This window comes from Cnephaeus nilssonii, assembly GCF_951640355.1.
Source record: "Cnephaeus nilssonii genome assembly, chromosome: 6".
NCBI classification, from domain to species: Eukaryota; Metazoa; Chordata; class Mammalia; order Chiroptera; family Vespertilionidae; genus Cnephaeus; species Cnephaeus nilssonii.
Window position 1 is genome coordinate 64,878,282 of NC_137077.1, and position 13,060 is coordinate 64,891,341.

Here is a 13,060-nt window from a genome sequence, read left to right on the forward strand (position 1 = left end):
ATCATTAAATAAATGAACAGTTAAGCTGTGAAAACCAAACATTTATTTGGGTATGGCTTTATATTTAAGAGTGAAACCAGCTGGTAATGAAACATAAACTCGCTTGTAAAAATTATCAAATCAGAAATGCAGTTTTATTGCTCATAAGAGGGACTTCTTTTACTTTATGGTTTGTACTTTTCAGAGAGAATAAACTCTGAGGGATATAAACTAGATGTGTATCAAGCAACGTAAGTTTTAGCTGTGAGTAAATTTAAAAATATTAAACAAATCCCAATTTTTCGTTGTTACAGGCCTGTTTAAATGCCCTGCTCTTCTGGGTATCTGTCAAAGTGATTACCTGATTTGCCCCTTTCTCTAGGCGGAAAAACCCCACCCTGTATCTTTGCTTGGCTGTGACGAAACCGATCAGGTAGATAGAGGGGGAGATATAGGTACATTGGTGTAACAGGATGGGTAGGAGATAAGGCTGCCTTTATTGCCCGTTTATGTAACCACATGTGTCACTGAGGACAAAGGTCCTTAAAACAAAGGCGAGGGGCAGAGGAGAAACACTTCCCCTACAGTAAGATCCATGGACCTGCTACCACTTCCCTCTTTGGACATGATTTTCCCTGCGTGGTTGAATGTCCTTCTGGTTTTATAACCATTTTGAGAACTTACCCATCTCTCTGGGTCTCTGGGCACAATTCGATGCTGAAGACACACTTCACTCCAACAAAAAGAAAATGAAGATTTTTCGAGAGCACTCCTAGCCGGGCACTGGTGGGGACAGCCCGGACTTCCCCCGCCTGCTAGCCCTGCCCGGGAGGAAGCAGCCGCGGCACCATGGAGGTGGAGGGCGAGACCGAGGCCCTGCAGCAGTTTTTCGAAGGTAGGAGGCTTCCAACACGGAGTTCACGGCCACGGACGCACCCTTCTGCGACTCACTCACACTTGGCCTGGGAAGAAATGCTGTCGTGTTGACTGTCCTAAAATGGAAGGGGAGGTTTATTTGCTGTGTTTGTTGCAAAAATCAATGGTAGAGGTAGTGATTGAAAAACAAAACCAGGATTTTCTTTTCATAGCGTAGTTTTTAAAAAAAAAATCAAGGGTCAGCTTATCTGTTACTAGCATTTGTCCGCGTCCTGTGCTAGATCTTATTCCTTCTGATTCCTTTAAACATTAAACAGCCTGAAAGAGCAGAGGAACACCTCCCCCCTCATTCCCATCTCTGTTTTTCACAGCAATTTAAAAATGTGTAACCGAATAATGATTTGCTTTTGAACGAAATACCTTTTTCTCCAAGGGAGAGGCGCCCTGTAGGACAGATTTCATCCCTTCCCAGCCCTAAAAACAGCAGCAGCTTCTCACCTTTAGTTGGGTTGATATTCTGATGGCGGGTCTGATGTCAGCAAGGACTGACTCCACGTCAGAACGGCTTTAGTTTCTTACCGGTTAGCTATGCTCAGACTTCCATGTGAAGGGAACTGTGGCCACAGCTTTTACACATTCCAGGGTGATTCCCAGGCGGGAGTGGAGAACTGAGGGCCGACCTGCTCATTCACAGAAGCCAGAGCACAGTTAGCAGCATATTGAGAAAGTGCTCTTGGAATTTCTTGTGATTAGTGAAGTGTCTGACAAATGCTAGATGTTTAAAGGTTGAATGGAACTGACCCACGGCCGAACAGTGATGACCACTGAAGAGCAGTCGCACCAAAGAAATAGTGAGATTCTAGGCCACTAACAGAAGGAGTCAACACAATACGGTAGTTTCTTGGTAGTGGCTTGGATTTTGCCAGAGTGGTGAGAAGAAATGGAAGACCAAGAGATTCTTGCATTATCTCAGCCTTGTGATCCAACCCATCAAATGTTCTGTCTCTGACAGTGTCCAACTCAGGGTGCCCACCTGGGTCACGCTTGGCGCACAGTAGGCACCCTAATGTTACTGGACTGTTATTGCCTGATTTTACATCCTATGTAACTTTCACTCCAGCAGTGGATAGCAAGCTCCAGGCTACAGTTACATCTGCTTTATTTTAGAGAAACCACCAATTCATTTTACAGACGCAAAGAGTCTACTTGCTTTCTTCCCTGATCTGGAAAAGACCTGAAAGTTTATCTTGTCTACCTTCCTTTTTATGAAAGTGCTATTATACCTAGGATCTTATACTGTGCTTGTTTGTACTATTTTCAGAAGTTTCTGGGGATATAGTTTCCATAAGTTCCCTGTGTAGCTTATTACAATATCTGATTATTATAATAATATTTTTCTTAACCCAAACCAAACTCTGTTGCTCCATGAAGCCTATTTCAAGAGGGCAGGGGAGTCATTTTTCCATGCAAAGAGAATAAAATGGTCAGTGTTTTCCTTGTATTATATTTGAGTGAATAAATGGAGAAAATGGTAGACTTTAGGAATAAAAATGGAGGCAATACATAATGTGATCCCCACCACCTGAAAATTACACAACTAATTGTCAATTTTTATTACCTACTCTTCAGCAAATATTGATCACCTACTGTGTGCCAAGTCCAATAATCACCTCTTTGAAGCTTTTTCCTTAGATTGTAATGATTTCCTTTCTCAAGTATTTCTTAGAATGAGAACAGCAAAACTAGAATGGTATTCTAATGAGGAGGGCCAGTTTGCATGGCGTGTTCCTGTAGATATGTCAGTTTCTAAATAATTGCAATCTTGTATGAAGAATCAAGATCTGAAAATCAAGAAAAGTTTTGGCAATTTCTTACCCACTTGAAAGCTGTTTTTCTTCATTTCCTCAGACTCTTTGTTCTAAGAAACCAAGCTCTACATCATGTATTTTTCCTTAGGAACACTTTTGCTTTTAAAACTATCTGAATTGCCCTGGCAGACGCCAAGGTTGCAGGTTTGATCCCCAGTCAGAGCATATACAAAAATCAACTAATGAATGCATAAATAAGTGGAACAACAAGTTGATGTCTCTCTCTCTCACCTTTCTCTCTCTAAAGTCAATCAATCAATAACATTTTTAAAAAAATATCTGGGTTGACAATAACATCTTAAATTAATGGCCTTAATTGTCAAAGCCATTGAGATCTTAGTTTTCACTTTAAAGTTTTAAATATGACCTTACATTCTCAATTTGCTTTCTTATGGGTATTTCTCTTGGACTGCTTTGGTATCAGAGGACTCATCTTTTATTCCCATGCTTTTTAGAATAGTTTAAAAACTGCCTTGAGATGAGTCTTTTGTTATTCACTATATTTAATCTTGAAAAGGAAATTTCTGAATTGTTGAGAAGCTCTTTAGCTCATTCTCTTTGTAATGTCCTGAAGTAGGTTTTCAAATGTTTCTTGACTGATCATGAAAGCAAAAAAGGAGATTCCTGCCCTGACTGAGAGGAGTGGGAAGAACTACTAGGGAGGCCTCAGGGAGGAAAGCAGAATTGTTGAGTAGAAGAGAGATGCAGCTTGGAAAAATGCCTATGTGGATGTCTGTGTATAGTACACACTCAATAATATTTATAGGATAAGTGAATGAAAGAATTGTGCAAAAGGCTATTCTATGCAACAGACAGCTATTAGACTTAAACTCTAGATGCAGAGAACCGGGCAAGTTCAAATATAGGAAGAGGAAAACTTGTGCAGCAGCAGAAAGGTCCAGCGAATAGAACAAAAAGAGGCTGTTGAGACCTAGTATTGCCAGTTGGTGGAAAGCCTCGGGTTCCATCATTACCAGCGATAAAATAGTAAATGCCTCAAGTGGGCCCTGTACGTTATTTCTGCAGGAGTGAAACCAGCTCTGATTGGTTGATGTTCCTGAATCCCCGTGAGAGCTATCAGAAGCTCTGAACAGTGAAACAGTACCAGGACTGGCCATGGGCAAGATTGTCTTGTGGATAAAGGATATCTTTGGCCTCAGACCAGTCTCTCAATTCTTTGTCTTTCCTTCACTTTGGGACCAGCACTTTCTTACCCTCTCAGACAACCAGCACCTTTATGGTCTCTTCCTTCTGTCCTAGTAAAACCTGAGCTTGCTCTGAAGGTACAAATAGCAAATGATCTCCCACCTTACGTTTCTTTCGTATTCCAGGCACTTTCATAGAATGCAAAGCTGTTTTGATTAAATGAGTCAAAAAAAGAGTTACCTTCTCTAAGGGTAGGTTCGGTTGATCTCTAATGGTAGAATTTTATTTTATTTTTTTATTAAATAATAGTTTATCTAACATTTAGTGTGGCCCAAAATTGGCCAAGATAAAGTCAGAAAACATTTTAGCCAGAAGGCTTAAAAAGACAAACACAACAAACTGACAGCACCACCTGGGTAACCCGGCACTGAGGTTTGATGATGTCCATTTTTATTCCATTGTTGCCCATTATCTGCATGTGTCATGTGGACGTCATCGGATGGTGGCCCTTTAGACGTCATGCAGCACCCGAGCATCTCTGAAATGATCTCGAGGCAGGAGCCCCTTGTTTATTAGTGAGGCTGCCTCTGTTTCCGTGTGGAGACAGCATGGACTTGCCCAGGAGACTGCCAACGAGAACATGCTCAGGACAAGCCTGCCAGATCATGCAAGCGGTTTAGGATTATCTGAACATTTCTCTCTGGTGTTTGCAGGTGGTTAGAAACTACGTTGCCATGGTGTGAAGCATCACAACAAAGAGGTGTGGGCTTGGTGCCACTGAGAAGCAATCCCTTTTCTTCTTTCATGCTGGGATCCCCAAGGAGAAGGCGATTTAATTAGAATGTAACATGTGCCATTAGTAGGTCATAGCTAACCCCCATCACCTGCAAACACCCTGCATTGGAGACCCGCCAGGATTATCACCCTCTCTAGGGAATCCTGGAACCAAACCACCGTGACAGACCCTCTGGAAGGAGACTCCTGAGAGGAGGCCCCACCACCTTTGGGGTTCCTGAGGTTGTCATCTTTTCAATTTTGGAGTTAGAATTAGGTTTCTGGAAGACTCCACACATCTTGGAAACTACACTTTCAATACATAAGCAATTTTGGAAAATATAGATAACTTAAAACAAGAGGATAGTTTTCACTGTAATCTGACCATCCTATCTAATAAAAGAGTAATATGCAAATTGACCATTACTCTGCTACACCTACAAACCACGCCCACCAGCCAATCAGGAGCGAGTATGCAAATTAATCCAACCAAGATGGCTGCAGCCACGGAGCGAGCAGGAGGCTTGGGTTTCCCCGGCAATGGAGGAAGCCAAGCTTTCCGCACACCCTGGCCGGCCCAGGCCTCCACTTAAGGCTGCAAAGTTTCAATTATAGAAGATAAATAAATCCCAACAAAAATGGCGGCAGCCGTGGAGCTGGAGAGAGCAGGAGGCTAGAGTTGCCCGCGGAGATGGAGGAAGCCAAGCTCCCGCAGCCCTGGCCTGCCTTGGTCTCCACTTAAGGCTACAAAGTTTCAATTATAGAAGATAAATAAGTTCCAACAAAAATGGCTGTGGCCACAGAGCAAGCAGGAGGCTTGGCTCCGCTCAAGGCTACAAAGTTTCAATTATAGAAGATAAATAAATCCCAGATACCAGGGTCTCCGCTTGGGTCGCTGGGGGGCATGGCCAGCCTGCAAACCACCACAGGCCCCTCACCCAGGCCACCCCATGCCCCAAGGGAACCCCCACCCTGATCCGGGACACCCTTCAGGGCAAACCAGCTGGCCCCCACCCGTGCACCAGGCCTCTATCCTATCTAATAAAAGAGTAATATGCAAATTGACCATCACTCAAACACACAAGATGGCTGCCCCCATGTGATCAAAGATGGCTGCCCCCATATGGACACAAGATGGCCACCACAAGATGGCCAGCAGGGAAGGGGAGTTGGGAGGGACCAGGCCTGCAAGGAAGGGCAGTTGGGGGCAATCAAGTCTGCAGGGGAGGGAAGTTAGGGGTAACTAGGCTGGCAGAGGAGGGAATTTGGGGGCGACTGGGCCTGCAGGGAAGAGCAGTTGGGGGGATCCAGGCCTGCAGGGGAGAGCAGTTGGAGAGGACCAGGCCTGCAGGGGAGGGCAGTTAGGGGTGACCAGGCCTGCAGGGGATGGCAGTTAGGGACAAACAGGCTGGCAGGGGAGCAGTTAGGCATCAATCAGGCTGGCAGGGGAGTGGTTAGGGGGTGATCAGGCTGGCAGGCAGAAGTGGTTAGGGGCAATCAGGAAGGCAGGCAGGCGAGCAGTTGGGAGCCAGCAGTCCTGGATTGTGAAAGGGATGTCCGACTGCCCGTTTAGGCCCGATCCTACGATCCTACTGGGATTGGGCCTAAACGGGCAGTCGGACATCCCTCGAGGGGTCCCAGATTGGAGAGAGTACAGGCTGGGCTGAGGGACATCCCCCCCCCCCCCCGTTCACGAATTTCGTGCACCAGGCCTCTAGTCTATATATATAAAAGCCTAATATGCAAAGTGTCCCCTCAGGAGTTTGACTGAACAGGAGTTCGATTGCTTGCTATGATGTGCGCTGACCGCCAGAGGGCAGAGCGGAACAAAGGAAGGCCCCAGCCGGCAGCTGACAGCTGGGGAAGGGAGGCCCCAGCCGGCAGCTGGCAACGGCTAGGGACCCTGCCCGTGTACAAATTTTGTGCACTGGGCCTCTAGTTTAGTGATAACAGCTGTTCACAGTTTGGTGTCAATTTTGTGTGTGTGTTTTTAAAACAAAAATGGGATTATACTATACTTTAATAATGAACTTTTTTATGGAATAGAGAGTGAATATCTCTTCATATCACTACTTATTCTTCGATAACAATGGCAAAATATGTCCCGCAGCATGATTTTGTAAATAAAGTTTTATTGGAATGCATTCATTCATTAACAGATTACCTATGGCTGCTTTGGTGCTATGATGGCAGAGCTGAGTGGTGGCAACAGAGACCATATGGCCCTCAAAATCGAAAATATTTGTTATCTGGCTCTTTATAAAAAATGCTTGCTAACCCTTGTTCTACAACCTAATTAATGATAATAATTGTTATTTATTGAGCATTTACTATGTTCTGGGTATAGAATCATAGTCATCCTGTGTGTGAATCCTGGCTCTGCTTTTTACTACCTCTGGGATGATGGATAAGTAAACCTCTGCGGGTCTTAGTTTTCTTATTTATAAAATGGGGATAATTGTATTTTCTCATAAAGTGGTTGTAAAGCACTATGCCTGGCACAGAAAGCTCAGTAAGTGTTAGTTATTATTATTCTCATTGTTACTTTATTATCATTTCCTTTGTTTAGCATCAAAACAGCCTTGTGAAGGATTTCTCTATTCCCGAGAGAAACACAAGGCCAACAGAGGTTAAATAACTTGCCTTCGGGTCCTCCAGGTAGTAAGTGGCTGTGAGGTCATCATTTATTCCTTTCCTTTGCTTATTCCGTCAGCCAGTTGAAATGAGCCAGACGCTGCCCCAGTGGGTAGAGATTCAGTGGTGACCAAGTAGAGTCCATGCTCCAAAGCGGCTCCTCTTCTAGCTAAAGGAAGAAGACAGTAAAGAGATAAGCAAATAAATACACTTATTTTAGGTAGTCATTAATTATGAAGAAAATAAAACCAGATACCGGTGGAGACTGATGAAGGGAGGAAGAGTGGGTTACTTCAGGTGAGGCAGTCATGAAAGGCTTCTGAGAAGGAGACATTCAAACTGAGGCCTGAATAATGACTGGGAGCAAGGTATCCATCAGCCATCATCCATCACCCATTAGAAGAGCATTCCAGACAATGGGAACACCTGAGCTTGGCGAGGCCAAGGAAAGCGAGGAGTAGGGCTAGGGGGCAGTTGCAGGGGCAGGGGACAGTGTTGAGTGAAAGTGGTGGGAGTGATGTCAGAGTTTGGATTTTTATTCCCAGTGTGACAGGAAACCAGTGGAGAGTTTTAAGAAATACAAGGTGAATGGAATATGGGAGTGAGGAAGGCTGAGGAATTAGAGATGATGCCGAGGTATTGGCATCAATATTGGTGAATGTTGGTTCAATGTGATTTGGCTTCTGCCTTGACTTATTCTTATGAAAATTTTCCTAATTGCTTGATCATATTAAAAATCTTCAGCCCGCCCTAACTGGTTTAGCTCAGTGGATAGAGCGTTGGCCTGCGGGCTGAAGAGTCCCAGGTTCGATTCTGGTCAGGGGCATGTACCTTGGTTTCGGGCACATCCCCAGTAGGGGGTGTGCAGGAGGCAGCTGATCGATGTTTCTCTCTCATCTATGTTTCTAACTATCTCTCTCCCTTCCTCTCTGTAAAAAATCAATAAAATATATTTTTTAAAAAATCTTCAGCCCCTTGCCTGGCCAGTGTGGCTTAGTGGTTGAACATCAACCCATGAACTGGGAGACCACGGTTCAATTCGGGTCAGGGCACATGCCTGGGTTGGGGGCTTGATCCTTAGTAGGGGGTGTGCAGGAGACACCTGATTGATGATTCTCTCTCATCACTGATGTTTCTCTCTCTCTCTCTCTCTTTCCTTCTCTCTCTCTCTGAAATCAAGAAGAAAAAAAGAGGAAAAAAATGTAAAAAAACAAAAAATCCTTTAACCTCTCACCCTCCTGGCATTCTCTCTAGGCTTTGTCACCATCACCCATTGTTTACTCATGGAAACACTTTCTTGTTTGATTCCATGGCATCTTCCCTTCTGGGTTCCATTCAGCACCTCTGTGTCCTCTCAGGCCCTTTCAGGAGTTCACCTTCCTCCTCTGATACCTAAGAGTCCTATTTCAGAAACTTTTTTATTTGAGCACCAAAGCTTATCCTGAATGGTTTTATTTATTCCCATGGATCAGCATATCCCAAACTCTATTGTCAAGTTCCAGACCCATATTTACAGCTGCTTAAACTACCTATGTATGTGTATGGGTGTCCCTCAGTTTCCCCGAATCAATACATTCAGAGTGGAACTCATTGTCCTTTGCCTTCTTCCCTTTATTCTCCGCGTCCTCCTGTATTCTCTTCACTCTCCAACAAACTCCCAGATTAGAAAGGAGGGTGTCACCCTTGACAGCTCCTCTTATACTCATAGCTAATCATTGCTGAAGTCTGTTGCTTCAACCTCAGAAATGTCTTTCAGTCGTAACCTGCCCTTTATTTGAAAGGTCATCTCTTGCTAGAGCCTCCTAAGTTCTCTCCTGTGCTAATCACCTTCCATTTCACTCTTGGCTCAGAAGGATGCCATTGTTTAAACATTCCTGTTGAATCTCCATTGCCTGAGCTTAGCATAATGGTCCCTATGCAACATTCCAGGCATCCTTATCTCTGCCCCTTGCTAGCTGTGATCTTGAGCAAGTTACTTAATCTCTCTGTACCTCAGTTCTTTATCTGTAAAAGTGGGTCAATACCAGTATCTATCTAATTGGGCTAAGGTGAAGGTTAAATTATTCAATATGCATAAGGTTCAGGACAATACCTCAATTACTATGTGTCTGTTATTATTATCATAGATATTATTATTATTGTTATCTATCCCCCAGGTACACTTTTCATGGTTCCTTGAATATACCCTGCCCTTTCCTAACATTGGGTCTTTGACTGTGCCTTTTGCCCAGAATGCACTTTCCTACTTCATCTAGCAAACTTCCCTGGGCAAAGTTAGAAGCAAATTCTCCATGCTTCTATAACACTTCGTCCATACCTTTGATGTGCACCCTTCACATCAAAGTTTAATTTATGTGTTTACATATCTGTCTCCCACAGAAGACAATGATTGCAGCTAGGTTAGTACCTGACTTCCATCATCTTTGCAGGCTTAGTTAGGGTCTTGAATGTAGAGTTACTTACTAACTAACTAACTAACTAACTAACTAACTAACTAACTTGAATACATGTTAAATGAATGATTCTTGACCACAAAGCAGGGGCCTTAATTGCATTATACAAAGGTTGTGCTCCTTCTCTTCTAGATATTTTACTATCAGAATCAACTTAGGAGCAAGTCAGCTCCTCAGCAATGTTTTTTATGTGGATTCCGTTTGGATCTGGGACCCAGAGCCGTGATCTTCCCCTAGGAGTGGTACGTCTGTTTCTTTATTAGCAGGAAAGGAATAAAGAATGGAGGTGGTGTGGTGCACAGTAGGACACATGGCAGAGATGCTAACTGAGGGCGGAGGATTTCAAAATCCAAGTCCATAACTGAGAGGTTCAGGCTGCAACTCAAACCAGGTTATGACCTGAGAATCAGCCTCAAAACTTGTGAGTCACCAGGAGACGTTGGGAGTCAAACAGAGGAGTAGAAGCCCTAGTCCTGAGCAAAAGTAGAGGTCCAGGCACCAGGACACCAGTCAAGGTTGTAGGAATGATCACGGAGATTGTCTGATCACAGCGTCTTCCTCAGCTGAGGCTGTATTTGATAGGACACCCACCTCAGTTCTGGAAATTGGGCGCTATTACAAATCACACACCTTAACCCTGAGCTCCTGACTCCAGCCTGCACGGCTGGTGATGGTGCTGGAGCACAGGCTTTGTCAGAGCACTGCGTGGTGCAAAGCAAAAGTCTTTAGAGGGATGGAGGCAGCTGGGTGTGCTCACAAGTGCAGTAGACAACATTAACTCTCAACAGTAGTGCAGATTACCCTGGGTTCAAATCCCACCTCTCCTGAGAATTTAAGATACTGCTTTGGTAAATGACTTGCCCCTCTGAGACTGTTTCCTGTCTATCAAATGAAGGTAAACCTAATAGGAAAAGAATAAGAATTAAGATAGTGTATGTGAAATACTTTGCATAGTGCCTAACATACAGTTATTTGCCCAAAGAAGTGGTATTGTCAGTGCTCTATAGTAAAGGAGAATGTTTATTCTTTTAAAGGAGCTTCCTGAAGCAGCCATCAGTAAGAAAACCACTACCACTTAATGAACACTTGACTGTATGTAGGACGTTGTATTAAGACCTTTCGCTGTATTAATTCTTAATTTGCACAACAAAATGAACAGGCAGATAATGTTATCACCGTTTTAGAGACAAGGAAACAGAAATTCAGAGAAGGTTTGTACCTTGCCCGAGGTAGCACAGCTATTGTGCTTCAGAGCTTGGAGTTGGACAAAAGTCTCTTTCTCTGAAGGCCTGTGCTCCTAGGAACCATGCAGGGTCTTCTAAACAGGTTGCAAGGGAATATCTGTGAGTAACTGTGGAACTTAGGGCTCCTGTAAAATAACCAGGGCTGTGTGTGTGTGTGTGTGTGTGTGTGTGTGTGTGTGTGTGTGTGACAATTTGCATGTGATTCCATTCTGCAGATGAAATTATTCTGGACTGCTAGCAGTTGGTACCATCTGGCATTTTTTGGCAAAGCCCAGCTCTAGCACCGTAAGATGAGGTGTTCATGGTTTAACAACAATGGTTTATGTTCATGGAGCAAGCAGCTACAGAAACTCAAAAGATAAGGCTACTAATAAGAATGCAAAGATCTGCTTGGTGCATAACACAAATCCATAGCGGGAACTGAGGCAGCTGGGTTTACTTGGAAGAGTAGTAGAAAATAACTCTCAATCTTGTCCTTTTTGGTAACCAGACTCAGGACAAAAAGCCCAGCAATATTGTACCCTGATATATGATTAGCAGTATAAGAAACAATTGTCATACACAGCAATGGAGAGTAGTGTGTTTTATGAAGAACATCATATGCTTTGATAGTTGGAAATACTGTCACTCCCATAGGATTAAACTGATCAATATCCTCAAATATTAGGAGCCGAGAAATATGCTTCCTAGGAATCTCTATGGTGTGTGTTAGATGGCTTAGGCTTGGGTTCAGGCAGACCTGGGTTTGAATCCTGATTTCTCTGTTTCTTCATTTCTCAACATTAGGTCAATTATAAAAGTTTCAGTTTTCTCCATCTATAAAGTAGGGATAATAATACCTACCTCTTAGGTGTGTGAGGATTAATGGTAAAATGCAGACATGATGAAGTAAATGATAGTTATTGATCTTTAGTATAACATTTGCAAGTGTGAAGGAACCAAATTGCTGGCTTTATTCTGAAATAAGAACAAGTACAAGCTGCATATACAGGGTGTCCCAAAATAATGTATACAGTGCTCACTTTAACAGCGGAGAGCTCAATTGGTGTTTCTTTCTTTTCAGATTTAACCCATTGGTATTAATAATGGCAGTCAACGTTGTATATAATTTGGGGGACACCATATATCTCAACACATTTCTTTCTCAAAGAAACACTCTTGTCTCCAGGGAGTTATTACAACTTCTACATGTTCACAGTCATTCCAGAGTCTTTATAATCATAAAATCCATTTATAGCCTTTAGTTGCCAAGCAACAAAGGACAAAGTACTGAGCATTTCCTTTTATTGCAGGGAAAAAAAAGGTTCAGCTTTTCCATGTTAGTCCTGAAATCAACATTTTTCAGAAAAGACAGACAGGGAAACTTGATACCATGTTTCCAGGGTTAGCGCATTCCTTGTTTGGGGGTAGAATCAAAGCTGAAAGGGGTACATTGTTTTTATTGCTCTAGGCTATTCAGGAACAGGGCTTATATTTTGTGCTGCTCTCACTGTAAGAGAACTGGTCCTTTGATCTCTTAATGGTCTTTTGGGAAAGGCTGGGGTGATGTAACACACAGATGAGAACTATTACGTGAGGACCTTGGTAACCACTGGTCTCAAACAAGTCATTCAGCCTTGCACTGGCAGGGTTGGGGAACTTGCTTTGAGACACATAACTGAACTGAATTCTTCACTTCTTTGAAAGGTGTGTTGACGTAAGAACGTCCAAAACTGCAGAGAATTTTTATGAGTTTATTTGAGCCAAACTGATGACAGACTCTGGGGAGCCAGATCTCTAATGCTCCGGAGATGAATAGTTTCACAGCTTCTTTTGTGCATTTGAAATTAAGGAGAAAGTAAGGAAGATTACGGGGAGGTGGGAGAAAGCAAGGTGGGGTTGGATTACAGGATAGTTAACAAGGTTATTTGCCCTCCTGTGGGTGGTTATGACTTATTTGGAAGGTGTGTTAACCAAGGTGCACAGAAACAAAGGACAGGTCTTGTTTAAGGCAAAGGTAAGCCTTTTAGTAAAGAAGTTGTATGCCTGGGGCATGACTACCCACCAGGACCTGCCCAGATCACCCTGTGAAGTTACTTTCCATAGA

The 13,060-nt window shown here is 43.3% G+C and overlaps 1 protein-coding gene across 1 annotated transcript in view; it reads left to right on the top strand.

Annotated features, from left to right (window-relative positions):
* Positions 1-575: 575 nt before the first annotated feature.
* Positions 576-13,060, top strand: part of MYRFL (myelin regulatory factor like) — a 111,626-nt gene continuing 99,141 nt past the window's right edge. Inside the window, exon 1 of the mRNA XM_079775239.1 lies at positions 576-874. Within this exon, the coding sequence (XP_079631365.1) occupies positions 829-874 (46 nt within the window). The 5' untranslated portion in view covers positions 576-828. The remainder of the gene's footprint in view (positions 875-13,060) is intronic.